Source organism: Nerophis lumbriciformis, linkage group LG17, assembly GCF_033978685.3.
Source record: "Nerophis lumbriciformis linkage group LG17, RoL_Nlum_v2.1, whole genome shotgun sequence".
Taxonomy (NCBI): Eukaryota; Metazoa; Chordata; class Actinopteri; order Syngnathiformes; family Syngnathidae; genus Nerophis; species Nerophis lumbriciformis.
The window spans coordinates 14,838,585-14,857,647 of NC_084564.2; the positions used below are offsets into that span (position 1 = coordinate 14,838,585).

Here is a 19,063-nt window from a genome sequence, read left to right on the forward strand (position 1 = left end):
CCATGACGATCACCTGTGTCGATGGGTTCATCTCTGTTGGTAATTAACACCTTACAGGAGAAGATGTCAAAGTGGGAGGCGGGGGGGAATCAATAGTGACCAAGTGAACAAGCGACTAAAAAAACATGACTTTTTGTTATTTTCTAAAACAAGAAATACATTTTGAACTTTCCCTTGTCAGTTGGTTACTTAAAAATAGTACTGCAGGAAATGTAAAAAAAAAACAAGTCCTATTGAAAGCATCAGTTATAACAAGACACACTAACAGAACATTTTGTTTGGTAGGAGACTGAGAGGAGTGACAAAACGGAGACTGTGGAGTAAAGTAACTGCATCACAGCTAATGTTAATAAGCATGTTTATTTATTTTTTTTACCATTTATGTATACTTCATCGGTACGGCAATGTATTCAACCAACGAGCAACTGGCTGACCAGGTATGAAGTATAAATGAGTAGAAACCCATACCACAACAAAATGTCAGTCAACGTTGAAAAAAAGTCTGTTTCAATGATATGGTGAAATGAAATGAATTAGATTTACAGTACATAGCGCTTTTACTCTAGTGACTTAAAGCGCTTTACAGTGAGAAACCCATTATCTCCATTTACAGCAGTGTGGATGGCACCGGGAGCAAGGTGGGTAAAGTATTCTGCCCGAGGACACGACGGCAGGGACTAGGATGGCGAAAGCTGGATTTCAGCCGGAAACCCTCAAGTTTATGCTCAGCTGCTCTACCATCTGAGCCACACCGCCCCCATATGCCCACATATTTTTTTGGACATCAGGAATAAGTCCATCTGTATGGCATCTTGTATTGGAAACAAATCACTTTAATACACACATTGAGAGCAAAGATACACGTACACACACACACACATACAAGTGGGCTCCTATGCTTTGGTGATGTAGCCCTCCTTGATCAGGAAGTCGTAGATTTTGCGCGTCTTGTTGACGTCGATCTTGATAAGCGCTCGGGCCTGAGCCAGACGCAGACCACCCTGACGCCGACACTCGTTGAACAGCGCCTGCTTGTAGTCCAGGTAGGCGCCCGGCACTAAGCGTACCACCTGACACAACTGCATAAAACAACAGTGATGAAATGTTGCATTTTGTGTGGCTTTTGAAAATAATACGTAATTCTGGGCAGTTTGTGCATGACTGCAGGCTTCATGCTTAAATATGACCGTGGGGGGGCTACCTCTTTCTCTCGTTCGTTGAGCTTCTCTGTCCCGGGCAGCCCAGTCAGGTTGAGGGGAGGGGCGCTCCGTCTGCCTGTTACTGTAGAAATGCAACCCAATGAAAGTGTGTGTGTGGGTGTGTGTGTGTACACCAGAGCCTTTAGAGAGCTCCTGTCATATAGAGGATATTTGATATCAGGTGTATTTATGGAGCTGTGTCATGGTGGGTTGGTGCTGGGAGGTTTCATACCTGATGTTGTGATTGTTGTGACAGCCGGTGTGATGCCTGCATCTCTGAAGTCAGGAGATAAAAATGAACATTAGCATCATTACCGATAAACGCGCACACGAGTGTTTTTGGCCTCTGTTCACTCCACTCGGGGCTAAAAAATAAAAAAAGATGAATCATCACACCAAAGTGAAGGTAAAACAATAAAAAATGCTTGGAACACGCTCAGATAAACCAATAGGGGTGGGAAACGAAACAAAAGGCTCGTTAAGGAGGCTAAAAATATAAAATAGACCTTAGGGGCGGAGCCACACAAATCCACAGCAATGACATCGCACTCACATGGAGGCCTGTTTGCTGAGCCACTGCTGGCACGCTCTGCCGTCCTGGATGTACTGCAGCACGTCACACAACATGGTCCTCTTCCTGCGCTCGTCTTCACGCATCCGCTTCGCCCGCTCGTACACCTTGGCGCCTGACGAGCACAGAGCACGCTCACCTATAAAAACGATGCAATGGCGAGTGGGATGCGTTTAAGCTGGACTCACTGCAGAAAGACTTTATCCCAGCCTTCCTGTACTCCTGCAGCCTGCGAATCTCCCGCCTAAGCTCAAACTCCACTACAGTACAGAGAGACAAGAATAGGACGTCACACTTCAGACACTGGTGACATATTAGTGGGGAAGTGTGATAAGTGACGAGGAACATAAAAAAACAAAATAGAAATGCATGGTTGTAGAAGACAATGATGTATTCCACTGATGGAATAATGTATACGTATAAAGTTAACTTACATTACAATGGACTGTGCAGGTGTACCTAATGTTGCAGCTAGTGACTATATGATTGATATTTTAGATTCCAAATACTAACATGCGTGACTCTCAATGAACTTGTCGTGTTCAACAGGTCCAGTGATTCGAGCAAATCGTCTCATGACGTCATAGAGCTCCTGCACCTCCTTTGGGTAGCAACCCTCCAGTACTGCAAAACCACAAGGGAGAGAGAGAAAAGGTGAGCAGAGCACACACATACTCCTTCTGTTGCACACACAAGCACCTCGTAAAGAATGACATTAACAAACATGCATCTGCTAAATGCAGTATGCTTTTAATATGAATAACTACATTTATAATCACCATATAGAACCGTCACAAGAGGCTCAAAGACGTTTGTCGTCTATCTACCCATTGATATCTATGGCTGAAAGTGTTGCCGTACTGTATGGATATTATTATTATTATTTTTTTTTTTCAATGATTGTCACACACACACTAGGTGTGGCGAAATTATTCTCTTAATTATTCATTTGCCCATCGATTCAACATCATCTACATTCTAATCGTGATGCATCAGAGAAGCGATCATTTTTCCCACCTCGTATGTATTACAATGTATCTGCCAATGCCATCAACATACAGTGACATGCAGAAACATTACATATTCTTCCACAAAGTAGCAGAAAATACATAATTGACCTGTGTTCCCACCTGTCGCTATTCATACATTTTGTTTGTGGTGTGCCGTGAGATTTTTGTAATGTAAAATATGTGCCTTGGCTCAATAAAGTTTGGGAAACGCTGAAGTAGAGAATAACTGAGGTGGGATAGAGATAACAAGACAATGGTCTCTATCTGTGGTGTCCATTCACCACCTCTGATTGTCTCTGAGCTTGGCCTGCGTTGCCGAGTAACGCTCAAGAGGAGGTTGGTGTGAGAGGAGGAGAGGTGCGTGTCGGTCAAGTTCCTCCGTCCTATATAATTAGCTGGTGCCGAGCACACAACGTGGATGTTGGCGAGCACGGCACTATGGCGATGCGGTGTTGTACAATTGTACAAAAACGACACTAACCATACAGCCATGTCTCCACTTCCCACCGGGTACCGACACACAATACTGTGTGTGTGTGTGTGTGTGTGTGTGTGTAAGAGCCTCCCAGGCTCGGGTAGTGCTTTCCATTATGGCGCACACGCACACACACACCTGGGAACACACTGGTGAGAGACACACAATCTCTGACAGTCTCCATGACAACCAGTCTGCAGCTCGCCGGCTACTCTGGGTTGCCTTTTGTCTGGAGACACTAGAGAGATAAGCAGAAGGAAGGAGGGAGGGTGCTAAAATAAATAAACCATAAGCGGACAACTTCAACTTCCCAAACACTTTCACGGCAACACGTGGCGGCCCATCGCATTTCAATGTCTGAGCTCTGAGGCCACATGAGGATGTATGAACACACAACGCTCCTATCGACAAGCACGCAGCGTAGCTTTTTGTCTCGCTGATGTGGGTCACAAGGGTCAACTGCGCTCATTTGCGCCGCGGCTATTTTGCCTGTAACCATAGTAACCGCAGCTCGCAACATATGAGATGCTTCTTCTGGTTTTGAGAGAGACACTCACCCCGGAATTTGCGCATGTTAATCAGGCCATGGTCTCGAATAATCCTGTAAAACAAGAAAATCATGTTCATGTTCCAGCATGTTTATTTGCAAAATGAACAACATTTTAATAAATAGTGACCACTTAAGTTGTAATATTAATTCTTGAAAATATACAACATTTAATGGAGATTATACATTATTTGAAATATTTACGGTATTAATGAGAGCTTCCAACATCCATTTTATGGAAAAGCTTGAATATTATAGTTCCAGTCATTCTTTTCATTGTACTGTTGGATTGCAAAACATTTGAAAATTTAAACCCGTTTACCTTTGAGGAGTCTATTGAAAGTCTATTGTAAATACATGTTGTTGCTGGAAGTACAGGTGGTTATAGTGCCATCTAGTGACAGACTGAGGTCATTACATACTAATGCATCAAGATTTCATACTTCTTCCTGCGTTGACGCTCTTTTAATCTTGAATGGTATATATCAACCACTGCCAGCTTGAGTGCTGAAAAAGAAAAAGAAAAAAATAGTAAAATATTTCATTTTGCCACTAAATGCCTCAGTTGCTAGCCACCTCGTAGGATGTCCGAGTCATCGTCCACAAAATCAATGTCCTTGAGATCCCATTCTGCGTAGTTGTCGAACTCCTAGTTGACACAGCAAGAGACTTATTAGTCATTTGGATGGAAATTATTGTGTTTGACAACATCGTCACAACCGAAGGTTCACTGTGAGTAGGCGTGTAACGATGTGACAATTCCATAGAATAGCAGGGCTACGCGATATAACGATATCAATATAAATCGCAATAGACATGTACTCAATATCAATTAAAAAACGTGTTTGATAAAATGTTCCAATGTTTTTTCTTTTATGTCGGAAGAAACTAGAAGTTGCGAACCAAGGTTGATTGCATGCACAAAGGCACTTGCTCTCTGGTAACCGAACAAAGCAGGAAATGATCAGTGGGAGTGAGACGCTAACAGCCAATCAGTTAACAGTATCAACTATAAAATTTGGTTGCACCATCTTGTTGTGTCACGGTTGATTATTTGCATGGAGTGAGAAGAAAAAACTTTAAATAAGTGTTGCAGAGAGCAAAGAAACTGTCCAAAAAACAGAAAAAGTCACTTCGACAGTATGGCAGTTTTTTGGATTTTTTCAAACGGACCGTAGTCAGACCAATGTGGACGACCTTAGGCCGTGTCCACACAAACACGGATACTTAATAAACGCATACTTATCTCTGCGTTTAGGCCTCTTGTCCACACACAGATGCATACTTTTTCCTTTAAAAACGCAGACTTTTGCAAATGGTGGCCAAAGTGTAGCGTTCCAAAACTCTCCGCTTAGCGTATGCGTGTACACGGCACAAACGGAGACTTGTGATGACGTCACTGTTGTGCGCTGTCATTTACAAAGCTCAACAACACTGCCTTGCTGCCTTTAAACACACTATAAGAGGAATTACTGTATGTTTGAATGTAAACATGCTGCTATTTTTACTTTACATTGATTAAGAAGACACATCAAATTGGGCTTTGCGACACTCCCGCCAGCGCTAATGAGCTGTTGGGATGATGGGACAATTTTGACAAGCAAGACTTATTGCTACGTGTCATAAGAAAGGTGCAACATTATCTTATGTTTTTAGTCCTTATTTAACGTCAAATCATAATGTTAACTTACGTGTGTTGCTTCCATTTTTGTAGATGGAACGCGCACATGCGTAAAAAGCGACCAAGCAACTAAAAAAAAACATTGTAGCGTCCTCCTTGTAGTGTGTACGGATGTTAAAGACAATATACACTTCATTGCAAATGCACCATATCACTATATCAATGATTAAATGCTTTATAATTCCACAAGAGTCTTGCAGCGGCACACGCACTCAAAACATGCAAAATGGTTTCATTTGCTCGTTAGTGTGTGCTGATTTTAGAAAAAATGTACACTTCACTACACATGTAATGCATCACCATGTTGCTAAACATGTTATAATTCTATCAGTGTTGGGTTTCAACAGCACAGGCGTGCATGTGCACTTTAAACACTGAAAAAAAGAGATAATAATGTTCCCAGGGCTGCGTGGACGTGCAAGTTGATTTTAAAGATAATGTACATGTCATTGTGTACGTCTAGTATATCAAAATAAACATGATAGGAGGTGTAATGCCAACAAGTCAGCTGTGGCTGCTTTTTTCAGGCTTCTGATTAGACAAAATGTGCATGACTACAGGTGTATGCGTTTGTGTGTAGACAAGAGACAGCTTTGAAACCACACTTGTTGTGTGGATAGAGATTGTTTTAACCCCAAATATGCGTTTTTAAAACTGTCTGTGTTTGTGTGGACATGGCCTGAGCCGCAAAGTCCTGGCACTAAACATGCACAAAATAGTTATTCTAAGTTTTCTCTGTATTTACATTTTCACACTTTTTTTGTTACACTTTATTATTATTGCACCTTCATTTCAAGAAGTTATTGTTATGTGATTTTAAAATGTTGTTTACATTGGTTGTTGTCCATGGTTGTGTTGACATTTCCTTTCCTTTACATAAAAAAGGTTACATAATTTTTTATTTTTTTTTTACATTTATCACATTTTTCTCCTAGTCCTTATTTTCGATAGGTCATACAAAATATCAATAGTTATCGATATCAACCAATATAAAAGATTTATATCGTGATAGTTTTCAGCCATATCCCCGCAGCCCTATATCACGGTATTGTTGAATGCTAAAAATATACTCACACACTCATAGTGAAGTATTATTTTGAAAATTGAATACAATCAATAAATAGCAACACAATATACTTTCTTGGCAGAAAAAATATGTTATATAATAATAATGTTCTGGGTACTTAAGAGTAGTATTATTTGTATGTAAGTGTTTAAATATGTTTATCATCTTCCATTTAATTTGTAAAAAGTTTTAGTGTTTGTTAAAAATACAGAAAAAACAGGTGTTGGGCGTGTCAAGAGAGCACGGCCAATGTGCACAATTAAATATCTTAGTTGCTCAGACAGTAATGTGTTTATACAAGTTTAGATTGGGAAATGTCGTTTTAATGGTGAAGGAGGTTAATGACATATTAGCATTTAAGCTAGCTAGCACCAGCTTCCTTCTCTGAGAAATTACACCGTTTATCGTTACATCCCTACCTGTAAGGCAGACCCTTCCGCCCGATTGTAGCTGAGATAGGCTCCAGCGCCCCCGCGACCCCAAAGGGAATAAGCGGTAGAAAATGGATGGATGGACCCTCAAGTCACATTTGGTAAAATTAATTAAAATAGGACTGCCCCTCACCTCCATGAAGTCTGCCCGAGCAGGCATGTACCCCGCCATGTCTCGTGACAACACCGAGTCAAAGGTGGGCCGAGGGGGTTCATCAGTTGCTGTGAAAATAACATGTTAGCCAAAACACAAAGACATGCGTTTGTAATTCGTGAAAATGTTTTAACTGTTATCAATTGGGTTGTACAGGTTCTAATTAATTATGATACACATCCCATGCTTCGTAAGTGTTCCATTAACACCTATTTTCAATTAATCACAGAGTCTCAGAGTTAGTGGGTGCATGGGTTTAGAAAAACAAATAAGCTTCATATGCCATACTGTTGCTTACATTGAAGTAATCAGCGCTAATAATGCTAGTTAATCAGTTTGCTGCCAACCGCTATTACAACATTGGTTCTGTTGCTGCTGTGTTGTGCAATACACTTGTTCATAACTGACCAAGTGGTCAAAGGGAGCTATGTTTTCCTTTACACTTTCTAATGCACTCCACAAATCATTCTAAAGCTTTTAAAAAGTAGTTGTACGGAATAAGTTTCAAATAAAAAAATAAAAAAAACAGCCTTTCGCCTGCATTTAATCTCACCACACCCGTCCTTTTTGTGGGTTAGGTAAATAAATGCCATGGAAATACTTACAGCATTTTTTCTGCATTTGTGGCCCCGCATATTCAGATTTTGGGGGGGGAAACACGACCGGTCATGCATTTTCTTTCTAAAAATAGGTTGTTTATTTTGCAGAAAACCATTTAATTTAATTCCTTAATGTTTCAACGTGTGATATTAAAGCATACAATGTACAACATATTGGAGCAACGCCAGTGAAGGTGTATACCACCGCGAGCTGCTTAAGAGGGGATAGAGGCAGTGCCATGGGACACTGAAGCACAGTTGTCGCGGCAGCCTGACGACCAAATTGTGACCCCTAATTAGGGCTGCGCGTTATAGACGATATAAATGATAAAACTTCTCTTGTCTGTCAAATTTATATTACTATCGTGATGATGCATGTTAACCTAACCCTATTGTTTATAGGGTTAGGCGCAATAAGTGTTCAACTTCAGCCTAAACCCTTTCGGTCTGCAACATTTTCATTTTCAATCTATGAATGTACAACTGTTTGTTTATTTTGTTGACCATTGACCGAAAAAAACAACTAATGACATTCTAGCTGTGTACTACAAATTTCACAGCAACTACGTAATATAGCGTCCTTACTAACAGTTAATGTCCAATCACAGTACGGAGCGGTTTCTAAATCCCTAATCCTCGCATCCATGGCAGTAATTAAACTGTTTTTTTTATGAGTATAATTTTTACTGGAGGACTCTGAGATCAAGAAATAGCTAAACATGCTACACTAAGAGGAGGAAAAAGCATAGCAAACTGCTAAGCGAGGGCTCTTCAATGTAAACATATGTTGGTGGATCGATACAAATAGACAGCAACGATACCAAGTAAAGTAGCACTTAATCGTCGATACTACAGTAATTAGATCAATATTTTTTGTATTCACCATAATTGTTTTTATTGTTTACACACTCAGGAAATCGGAATAAATAGTAGTTTTGGATTTTTGCACTTTTGACTTTATCATACATTTTGTATGTCATAAAAGGAAACAATAAATAGGGCTGGTTGATATGGCTAAAAACTGTATCACGATATAAGTGTTTTTTATCGATCGATATCGATAAAATAAGTTTAAAAGGAAAACAGAAATAAAAATAAGTGTAAAAGGAAAACAGAAATAAAAACTAACAATAGAAAAACTGAATGTAATTGTTATTACTATTCTAATTATTTTACTTGTTGTGGTTTATTTTATTACTAAAGTATATATGTTATATATGTTTTTACAACGATATGTAAAGTTGAGTTTTGGTGGTACAATAAAAACTCACGTTTTCAAATTAATTAATAACTGTGTTAATAATCGGGATTACAATATCCATCAAAATAATTGTGATTATTATTTTTGCCGTAATTGTCCAGCCCTAATTTTAATTTTAATTTGTAACTCTCCTCTATTGAATATATTCCACCAAGCTATCAATGTAGAAAGGAAAGGAAATGTCAACACAACCATGGAAAACATTAAAACAATGTAAACAAAATTCTAAAATCGCATTGAACACTTAACAACCTCTTAAAATTAAGGAATATATTTAATAAAGTGTGAAAATGTAAAAATAAAGAAACCTGACAAGAACTATTTTTTCTGCATGTTTAGTGCCAGGAAGTTAAGGCTCAGCAGTGTGCTCTGGCTAAGTGTGGCTAAGTTGGTGTGATCTCTGGTCTGACTACGGTCCGTTTTAAAAAATTCGAAAAACTGCCATACTGTCGAGCTGACTTTTCCTGTTTTATGTACAATGTATTCGCTCTTTGCAGCACTCATTTTTACTTTCTCTTCTCACTGCATGCAAAGAATAAACCACGTGACAACAAGATGGCGCAACCAAATTTTATAGTTGATACGGTTACCTGATTGGTTGTTAGCGTGTCACACCCACAGATTAGTGATCACTTCCTGCATTGCTTGGTTACCACAGAGCATAAGCATTTGTTGATGCAACCAACTTTACTTCACAACTTCCAGTTTCTTACGACAAAGTAAAAAAATATATATATTGAACATTTTATCAAACATATTTTTTATTGATATTGATTACATGTCTATCTCAATATATATTGATATCGTTTCATCGCCTGGCACTAATAATAAATAATATGTAATTGATATCGTTACATTCTCTTTGTGTTTTTTTTCTAATTGTAAATGTGATCAACATATCGATAATTTTAAGTATCAGCATTGGTAATACTACACCACTGCCCTTGTAACTACTTAGAATTGGATCGAAACTCCAATTTGTAGTATCGTCTATAACTAATGTCAAGTATCCAAGCAACAGAAGAATAAGTGATGAGTACATTACCGTATTTTTCGGACTATAAGTCGCAGTTTTTTTTCATAGTTTGGCCGGGGGTGCGACTTATACTCAGGAGCGACTTATGTGTGAAATTATTAACACATTACCGTAAAATATCAAATAATATTATTTAGCTCATTCACGTAAGAGACTAGACGTATAAGATTTCGTCGAATTTAGCGATTAGGAGTGACAGATTGTTTGGTAAACGTATAGCATGTTCTATATGTTATAGTTATTTGAATGACTCTTACCATAATATGTTACGTTAACATACCAGGCACCTTCTCAGTTGGTTATTTATGCCTCATATAACGTACACTTATTCAGCCTGTTGTTCACTATTCTTTATTTATTTTAAATTGCCTTTCAAATGTCTATTCTTGGTGTTGGGTTTTATCAAATAAATTTCCCCAAAAAATGCGATTTATACTCCAGTGTGACTTATATATGTTTTTTCTTTCTTTATTATGCATTTTTGGCCGGTGCGACTTATACTCCGGAGCGACTTATAGTCCGAAAAATATGGTATAACAGAAGTGTAGATGGAGCCGAATAACAGCAGAAAGTTACGAGCTATCAGCATTAGCTAGTAGAATAATAAGTTCTGTGACAATACAACGGACAGGATGCAATTTGTCCCAGCAGCACTCAAACACAAACTAACAACTGTCTAACCAATCAAATGTTTCCCTGCATCTCTGGACGGCGATTTTGCCAGAACGTTTTGAAAATGCTTCTGCGAAATCAGGCATTTTAGGCCGAAGCAATCACAAAAAAGCTGAGAAATCCTGGCGCAACTGATCATTACAAAATTTCCCCTTGTTTTGGAATTAAAAGTTAAATGACAAGCAAATATTTTAATTTGGTTAGTGTAGAAATCAATTTGAAAAGGGTTTCTTTGCAAAAAAAAAGAAGCTTGGAATAGATTGTTGTTTCAAATAATATTGAGTTAAGAATTGCATTTGCATGCATCACATTTGTTTCTGTCAAAATTGAAATACATTTATCAAGAAAAATTAAATGTCTTATTGACGCACATTATTTCCCAGCTTTTGCAAGCCTGTGGCGTAGAGTATAAAAATTTGGCCTTTTTAATTTATGGAGCTATTATTTACTGTTTTTTGAGGATAGCAGGGATCTACTGTACCACAAAACTGAGCCCTATCTTCTTGGTGTTTGTGTTGTTGTGTATGCCATGGCTACTCACGTTTAAAAGGAATGGCGTCGTCTGCAAAGTGAGCATCTTTAGTTTTGCGCAAGCTGAGCAGCGTGGACGAAAACAGCGGGTTGTTGATGAAATTCTTCATGTAGTGACTCTCGCACTCCTCTTTGCTTTTGCTGCGCATTTGATAGGCAACATCCTGCCTGAGGGTTCAGAAACAGCACAAATACAATTAGTAAGGTTGGAGATGGAACCATATCAAATCACTGACCAGTTGCCAAAGCCACAGTCCATCACGGCCTCCAGTAGTGCCATCTCCTCCTGTGCCGTCCACCCGGGTTCCAGAACCGGGAAATCTGACGTCTGAATACAGAAAAGGAACAGTGAAGACCCATGTAGGGACAATTTGAAGATACTGATATCAACTCACCATAATCTCATACTTGTGATCACTCTGATGTTTCTTGTATTCAAATCCTCTGGTAAAACACTGGACATAAAAACCACAGAATTGTAAAGTATGTTAGAGGAGCTTCATTTGCCATACTCACCTGGAGGCAGAGTAGGAAAGGAGAAGGTCCACATTCAGCACACTTGATGTAAGGCTCTGTTAGATAGGATGAGCAGCCTCTGCATGGTGGTTTGTCGAAGGGGTCATCTGTTGAGAACATGTTCACTGTTAGCTTCGAAGCTAAACATCAAAGCTAGCTGCGAAGCTTTAGGCATCGACTGTAGGCCTAATTGATCGATTATCGTTAGGCAAGCGCGACAAGGAGCATGTGTTTTAGTTAGACATAGCTCGAGCCGAGAAAACACGCTAACACCGCTATATGCTAATCTTAGCATAACAACGCTGACGCTAATATGTATTTGTTCATTGCAACGATACCTATTACATGGCATTAAACCTACTTCCAAATGAGGTCAAGCAGTCCATTGGGCGATATCCCGTCAAAAAATCAAAATAAAACCAACGCTGGATATAATTGTTGTTTACGGATCGATCGATTTTTCTTGAATCGGCACGACACCCTGGTTCAGGCAATATTCCAGGCTCTTTGCACACAGATCACAGGACGGAGGGGAAACAATAGTTTCAGTTGTCCACAAGATGGTAGTGTTCCACCATTTCTTGATTGAGTGATTGATTGATTGAAACGTGTATTAGTAGATTGCACAGTCAGTACATATTCAATTGACCACTAAATGGTAACACCCAAATAAGTTTTTCAACTTGTTTAAGTCGGGTCCACGTAATCAATTCCTGGTAAATTTGTGTCGCCCAGTAGACATAACCAGTTTAAAAACGTTTTGTTTTTTAAATGCCAGATTGATTATTATGGAACTGAAAGTGAGGCCCAAATGTGCAAACATTTAGGTCATGTGGACATATATTTCATAACATGGTCACTACTGCCTAGTTTCTCTTGTTATATTCTTATTTTACTGTTATATTTTTATTCTCATTGTTGCTTTTTATTTTTATTCTATTGTAATATGTTTCTATTTTGTTTCCATTTATACCCCCATTATTTACTTTCTACTTTTTAAAATCGATCTCAATTTTGTACACTGTTGCTGGAATTTTCCACTGATGGTGGAAACTTTACACTAGACTTCAGGCAACGTGGATCCTGTGCCTCTCCTGTCTTCCTCCAGACTCTGGGACCTCGATTTCCAAAGGAAATGCAAAATTTGCATGGTTGGGTGATGGTTTGGGGTGCCATGTCATCTGCTGGTGTCGGTCCACTCTGTTTCCTGAGATCCAGGGTCAACGCAGCCGTCTACCAGCAAGTTTTAGAGCACTTCATGCTTCCTGCTGCTGACCTGCTCTATGGAGATGGAGATTTCAAGTTCCAACAGGACTTGGCGCCTGCACACAGCGCAAAATCTACCCGTGCCTGGTTTACGGACCATGGTATTTCTGTTCTAAATTGGCCCGCCAACTCCCCTGACCTTAGCCCCATAGAAAATCTGTGGGGTATTGTGAAAAGGAAGATGCAGAATGCCAGACCCAAAAACGCAGAAGAGTTGAAGGCCACTATCAGAGCAACCTGGGCTCTCATAACACCTGAGCAGTGCCAGAAACTCATCGACTCCATGCCACGCCGCATTAACGCAGTAATTGAGGCAAAAGGAGCTCCAACCAAGTATTGAGTATTGTACATGCTCATATTTTTCATTTTCATACTTTTCAGTTGGCCAACATTTCTAAAAATCCCTTTTTTGTATTAGCCTTAAGTAATATTCTAATTTTGTGACACACGGAATTTTGGATTTTCATTTGTTGCCACTTCAAATCATCAAAATTAAATGAAATAAACATTTGAATGCATCAGTCTGTGTGCAATGAATAAATATAATGTACAAGTTACACCTTTTGAATGCAATTACTGAAATAAATCAAGTTTTTCAAAATATTCTAATTTACTGGCTTTTACCTGTATATATATATATATATATATATATATATTTTTTTTTTTTTTTTTTTTTTTACCTTGCTATAGAACAGGGGTGTCCAACTTTTTTCCACCAAGAGCTGCATACTGAAAAATCAAAGGATGCAAGGGGGGCACTTTGATAATATTGTGTTTTTTTGTACGTGTGTGTAAAAAGGTTACAAGGTGTGTGTGTAAATGTGAGTTTAAATGGTTGCTGCACTGTAAAAAAAAGAAAAGTTGAGAAAACGCAAATTTTCAAGGCAACATGATGCAACAAGATTTTTGCGTTTTCTCAACTTTTGACTACTGCTGGCCAGACACTGTTTTGGTAGTTAAACATAGTGAAACCTTATTTCTGAGTCTGACTAACTTGAAAACTATAATTAGGCCAACAATTGCAAATCGTATTTCACTATTTAGCAGTAGTCAGAAATTGAGAAAACGCAAAAATCTTGTTGCATCATGTTGCCTTGAAAATGTGCGTTTTCTCAACTTTCTTTTTTTTTTTACAGTGTACAGTATATGTGTCTTTGCTTGAAGTCAGCTGGGATAGGCTCCAGCTCACCTCTGACTCTACTGAGGACAAGCAGTGTAGAGAATGGATAAATGTATTTTTACAATGTGCCAGGGGTTGCCAGTTGGACACCCCTATAATTAAAAGTAACCACACTTGACCTCTGTTAAAGTAGCATTTTTTGCTGATAGGGGAAAAAAATCAGACCATAAATTTTTTTTTTGAATTAAGTCATTTGTCTGTCCAAACTGACTGCAAAAGAAAGCAAATGGCTTAGATCGGGGGAGTCAAACTTGTTTGTTTTGGGGGCCAAATCAGAGTTATGGCTGCCCTCAGAGGGCCGCTTGTAACAGTAAATATATATGAATATACATTTATAATCATCTTACCCTTAGCCTGTGCATTTATTACGTATATTTTTTTACGTGCAAATTGATGGATAACTTGCTTTAAAATCATAAGTCAAGGTGACTAGCAAATATTTTAAGTATATTTATTCTAACGAACAATGTTTGAAATATTTGATAGTATAACAATCGTTGCTCTATGAGATAATAAGGTTTAATAGATATGCAAGCAAGAACTCATATGTCTTTTTTTAATTAATTTTAACTCATAAATAAAAGTCAGCCAACAATGTAGTCAATGGTAGAGTCTCTATTGCGCCCATAAAGCCTATTAAAAAACATCCAAAAAGCGCTATTTAACAATTTAGATCTGAATATTAACCATGTATTAGCGATATTATTAAATGCCTTATTATAGCGGTGCATTTTACAGTACCACAGAGAGATAACTAGTTTATGCCTTTATATTGACACCATCAGCTGGGGAGTTGATACATTGCCTGTTACCCTGTGAAAGTTTATTTTAGATTATAAAAAATGCCTCTCACTTTGATAGTAGAAGGTTGTGGCCATTTCCTCAACTTTTACATCCAATTTATACCTGCAGAGGGCAAGAAAGACAAGCGAAAGACACTGTTGTAACAACTTTTTTTTTTAACCCTTTGTGTGGATTATGAATAATTCTTCATCTAAACAGGAAAATATCAACATACTATCAGTTCGCATTCTAGTGACAACATTCAATCAATCAATCAATCAATCAATCTTTATTTATATAGCCCTAAATCACAAGTGTCTCAAAGGGCTGCACAAGCCACAACGACATCCTCGGTACAAAGCCCACATACGGGCAAGGAAAAACTCACCCCAGTGGGACGTCGATGTGAATGACTATGAGAAACCTTGGAGAGGACCGCATATGTGGGTAACCCCCCCCCTCTAGGGGAGACCGAAAGCAATGGATGTTGAGTGGGTCTGACATAATATTGTGAGAGTCCAGTCCATAGTGGATTCAACATAATAGTAAGAGTCCAGTCCATAGTGGGGCCAGCAGGACACCATCCCGAGCGGAGACGGGTCAGCAGCGTAGAGATGTTCCCAGCCGATGCACAGGCGAGCGGTCCACCCCGGGTCCCGACTCTGGACAGCCAGCACTTCATCCATGGCCACCGGACCTGTGCCCCCCCCCCCCCTCAAGGAAAAGGGGAGCAGAGGAGAAAAGAAAAGAAACGGCAGATCAACTGGTCTAACAGGGGGGCTATTTAAAGGCTAGAGTATACAAATGAGATACATTGTACACTAAGTGATTGTTTTATTATGTTTGTTGTCTCTCATGAAGTCTTGTGAGTTTTAATCAGTCAGTATGTGTCCATGCACTAAATTAGTCCGATTTTATCAAAACAGTTTGGCTCTAAATAAGCATCCTACAACAGATGGAAACACCTTAATCTGATCATGTTCGGTTTTTGAAAAGTCAGACTGACACATCTGGATAAAGCGATTGGAAACCAGATCTCTCGAAGGCCGCCGGAGGGCACCCTTCGTATCGCGCATGCGCCAGTCTCAACACGTGGGATATAGTCCGGAAGCAGACACCATTCAATAAAAACATAGGGAACAATTGTAATGAAGAGGAGACTGTTTATTTGCTTTACAAATTAAAATAAGGTAACATTCTTAACTGCATCGATGGGAGAAAAAAACAAACAGATTTATTTAAGAAGATAGCGAAATAAATATAGAATGCCGGCTGAATTCGGACTCCTGAATGAAATACGAATGAGATGGAAGAGAAAGAAGCAAGTATATTAAAGGAGAATAATAAAGTGTACAAAAACCTCTTCACGTTGCATTTGTGCACTCCAATAACTGTTTTCCACACAACTGGCAAGATAGTCCAGAACAAGAGCAACCTTCATCTGGAACATTATCAATCGGGGCACAAACGGTCTTTTCTTTCAGACTTAAAACTTCTTCCATCAATCCACAGAGCCTTATGAATTAACGCCAAGACATTAGAAAGTTTTGTTTCCATGATTCTTTGTCCGAAAATTCCTTCTAAAATCTCTCTCCCACCGGTCTTTCTTTGCTTCGGACATGCATTGACTCTATGACCTTCTTGATAGTAGCTTCATGTTTCTGGCGCAACATAAGATCATTTCTTGATGCTGTGTGCTATTTAACATCAACATAGACATTAGAGACGTAATATTTCTAATCTGTGCCAATGTTAAGCGGACTTCAGGTACAAAAGGCCGAGGCTGTTGACGTGTAAGGAGCTGCAGATGACTGGTGTGACGTCATCGGTCAACCGATAAAGCAATACATTTACCTGCGCTAAAAGGAAAAATGAGCGCCCCCCCCCAGTGTACAGGCACATGGCATATGACCAATAGTCGCATTAGAGAGTGTGCATGAATACTGGGACTTCAAATGGAGGTGTGAAAATACAAAACCCAAAAGCAGTGAAGTTGGCACGTTGTGTAAATCGTAAATAAAAACAGAATACAATGATTTGCAAATCCTTTTTAACCTATATTCAATTGAATAGACTGCAAAGACAAGATACTTAACGTTCGAACTGGAAAACTTTATTTTTTGCAATTATTAGCTCATTTGGAATTTGATGCCTGCAACATGTTTCAAAAAAGCTGGCACAAGTGGCAACAAGGACTGAGAAAGTTGATGAAATGATCATGAAACACTTATTTGGAACATCCCACAGGTGAATAGGCTAATTGGGAACAGGTGGGTGCCATGATTGGGTATAAAAGCAGCTTCCATGAAAGGCTCTGTCATTCACAAACAAGGATGGGGAGAGGGTCACCACTTTGTGAACAAATGCCTGAGCAAATAGTTTAAGAACATTTCTCAACCAGCTATTGCAAGGAATTTAGGGATTTCACCATCTACGGTCTGTAATATCATTAAAAGGTTCAGAGAATCTGGAGAAATCACTGCACGTAAGCAGCAAGGCTGAAAAACCAACATTGAATGCCTGTGACCTTTGATCCCTCAGGCGGTACTGCATCAAAAACCGACATCAGTGTGTAAAGGATATCACCACATGGGCTCAGGAACACTTCAGAAAACCACTGTCAGTAACTACAGTTTTTCGCTACATCTGTAAGTGCAAGTTAAAACTCTACTATGCAAAGCCAAAGCCATTCATCAACAACACCCAGAAACGCGGCCGGCTTCGCTGGGCCCGAGCTCATGATGGACTGATGCAAAGTGTAAAAGTGTTCTGTGGTCTGACGAGTCAACATTTCAAATTGTTCTTGGAAACTGTGGACGTTGTGTCCTCCGGACCAACGAGGAAAAGAACCATCCGGAATGTTATAGGCGCAAAGTTCGAAAGCCAACATCTGTGATGGTATGGGGGTGTATTAGTGCAATCTGTGAAGGCACCATTAATGCTGAAAGGTACATACAGGTTTTGGAGCAACATATGTTGACATTCAAACAAACTTATCATGGACGCCCCTGCTTATTTCAGCAAGACAACACAACAGTGTGGCTTCATAGTAAAAGAGTGCAGGTACTAGCCTGTAGTCCAGACCTGTCTCCCATTAAAAATGTGTGGCGCAATATGAAGCCTAAAATACCACAACGGACACCCTGGACTGTTGAACAACTTAAGTTGTACATCAAGCAAGAATGGGAAGGAATTCCACCTGAAAAGTTTCAAAAATTGGTCTCCTCAGTTCCCAAACGTTTACTGAGTGTTGTTAAAAGGAAAGGCCATGTAACACAGTGGTAAAAATGCCCCTTTGCCAACTTTTTGCAATGCGCTGCTGCCATTAAATTCTAAGTTAATGACTATTTCCAAAAAAAAAAATTAAGTTTCTCAGTTCGAACATTAAACATCTTGTCTTTGCAGTTTATTCAATTGAATATAAATTGAAGAGGATTTGCAAATTATTGTATTCTGTTTTTATTTATGAATTACACTACGTGCCAACTTCACTGGTTTTCGGTTTTTTACAAAAAAACATACTATTTGAGAAATCATACTAATTTAGTGCATGAAAACGTAGTGAGTGTTGTTGCTGAAGGAAACGAACATTGTGTGGTGCGTCCATGAAATTAATGCGGCGCCAAATATGTAAAAATTACATGTTATTATAAATATGCTTGTTACTACATTACATATATAATTACAGCGTGTATATAAAACCTTGATGGAGGTGTTTGGATGATTTTTAGAGCGTATTATACATTGTTCGTAGACTTTTATTTTGATTTTGATTACAAGTTAGAATGCATACATAAAAGAAAAACATGTATGATCTTGTCTCACATGAATTGTGAATGATAGGGGGAAAAAAAGTGCTGTTCCTCTTTAAACAGAGTTAATGCCCTGATTAGTTTAAGGGGCAGGGGGTCATTCTGCATGAAACGATATCTTGGCAGCGACTTTATTATCATGCACGCGGAGACCAACAAAGCAAATAATGTCGTGACATGTGCGTTCCCCCTGTGCTGGGCCCCCGTTGCAGCATCAGCGCCTGTAAGGCAACCTGCTGTCTCTCCATCCCCATGCCAGCCCCGCCCACTCTC

General features: G+C 39.1%; 1 protein-coding gene and 1 long non-coding RNA gene across 3 annotated transcripts in view; one reads left to right on the plus strand and one right to left on the minus strand.

Moving 5' to 3' along the window:
- The window catches only part of LOC133614549 (uncharacterized), a 94,057-nt gene that overhangs the window by 21,841 nt on the left and 53,153 nt on the right, over positions 1-19,063 (plus strand). For both annotated transcript variants that reach the window (XR_009816595.1, XR_009816594.1), the window contains one exon: positions 2,320-2,424. This is a non-coding gene — a long non-coding RNA (uncharacterized lncRNA). The remainder of the gene's footprint in view (positions 1-2,319; positions 2,425-19,063) is intronic.
- On the minus strand, positions 813-12,265 carry tada2a (transcriptional adaptor 2A). The gene is made up of 15 exons (XM_061972589.1): positions 12,111-12,265; positions 11,750-11,856; positions 11,629-11,688; positions 11,470-11,561; positions 11,244-11,401; positions 7,114-7,202; positions 4,379-4,451; positions 4,246-4,309; positions 3,813-3,856; positions 2,284-2,394; positions 1,959-2,030; positions 1,753-1,885; positions 1,432-1,475; positions 1,202-1,281; positions 813-1,079 (listed from the first exon to the last, which is right to left on the minus strand). Exons 1-15 carry the CDS (start codon positions 12,133-12,135, stop codon positions 894-896), a joined length of 1,338 nt encoding a protein of 445 aa, XP_061828573.1. The 5' UTR covers positions 12,136-12,265; the 3' UTR covers positions 813-893.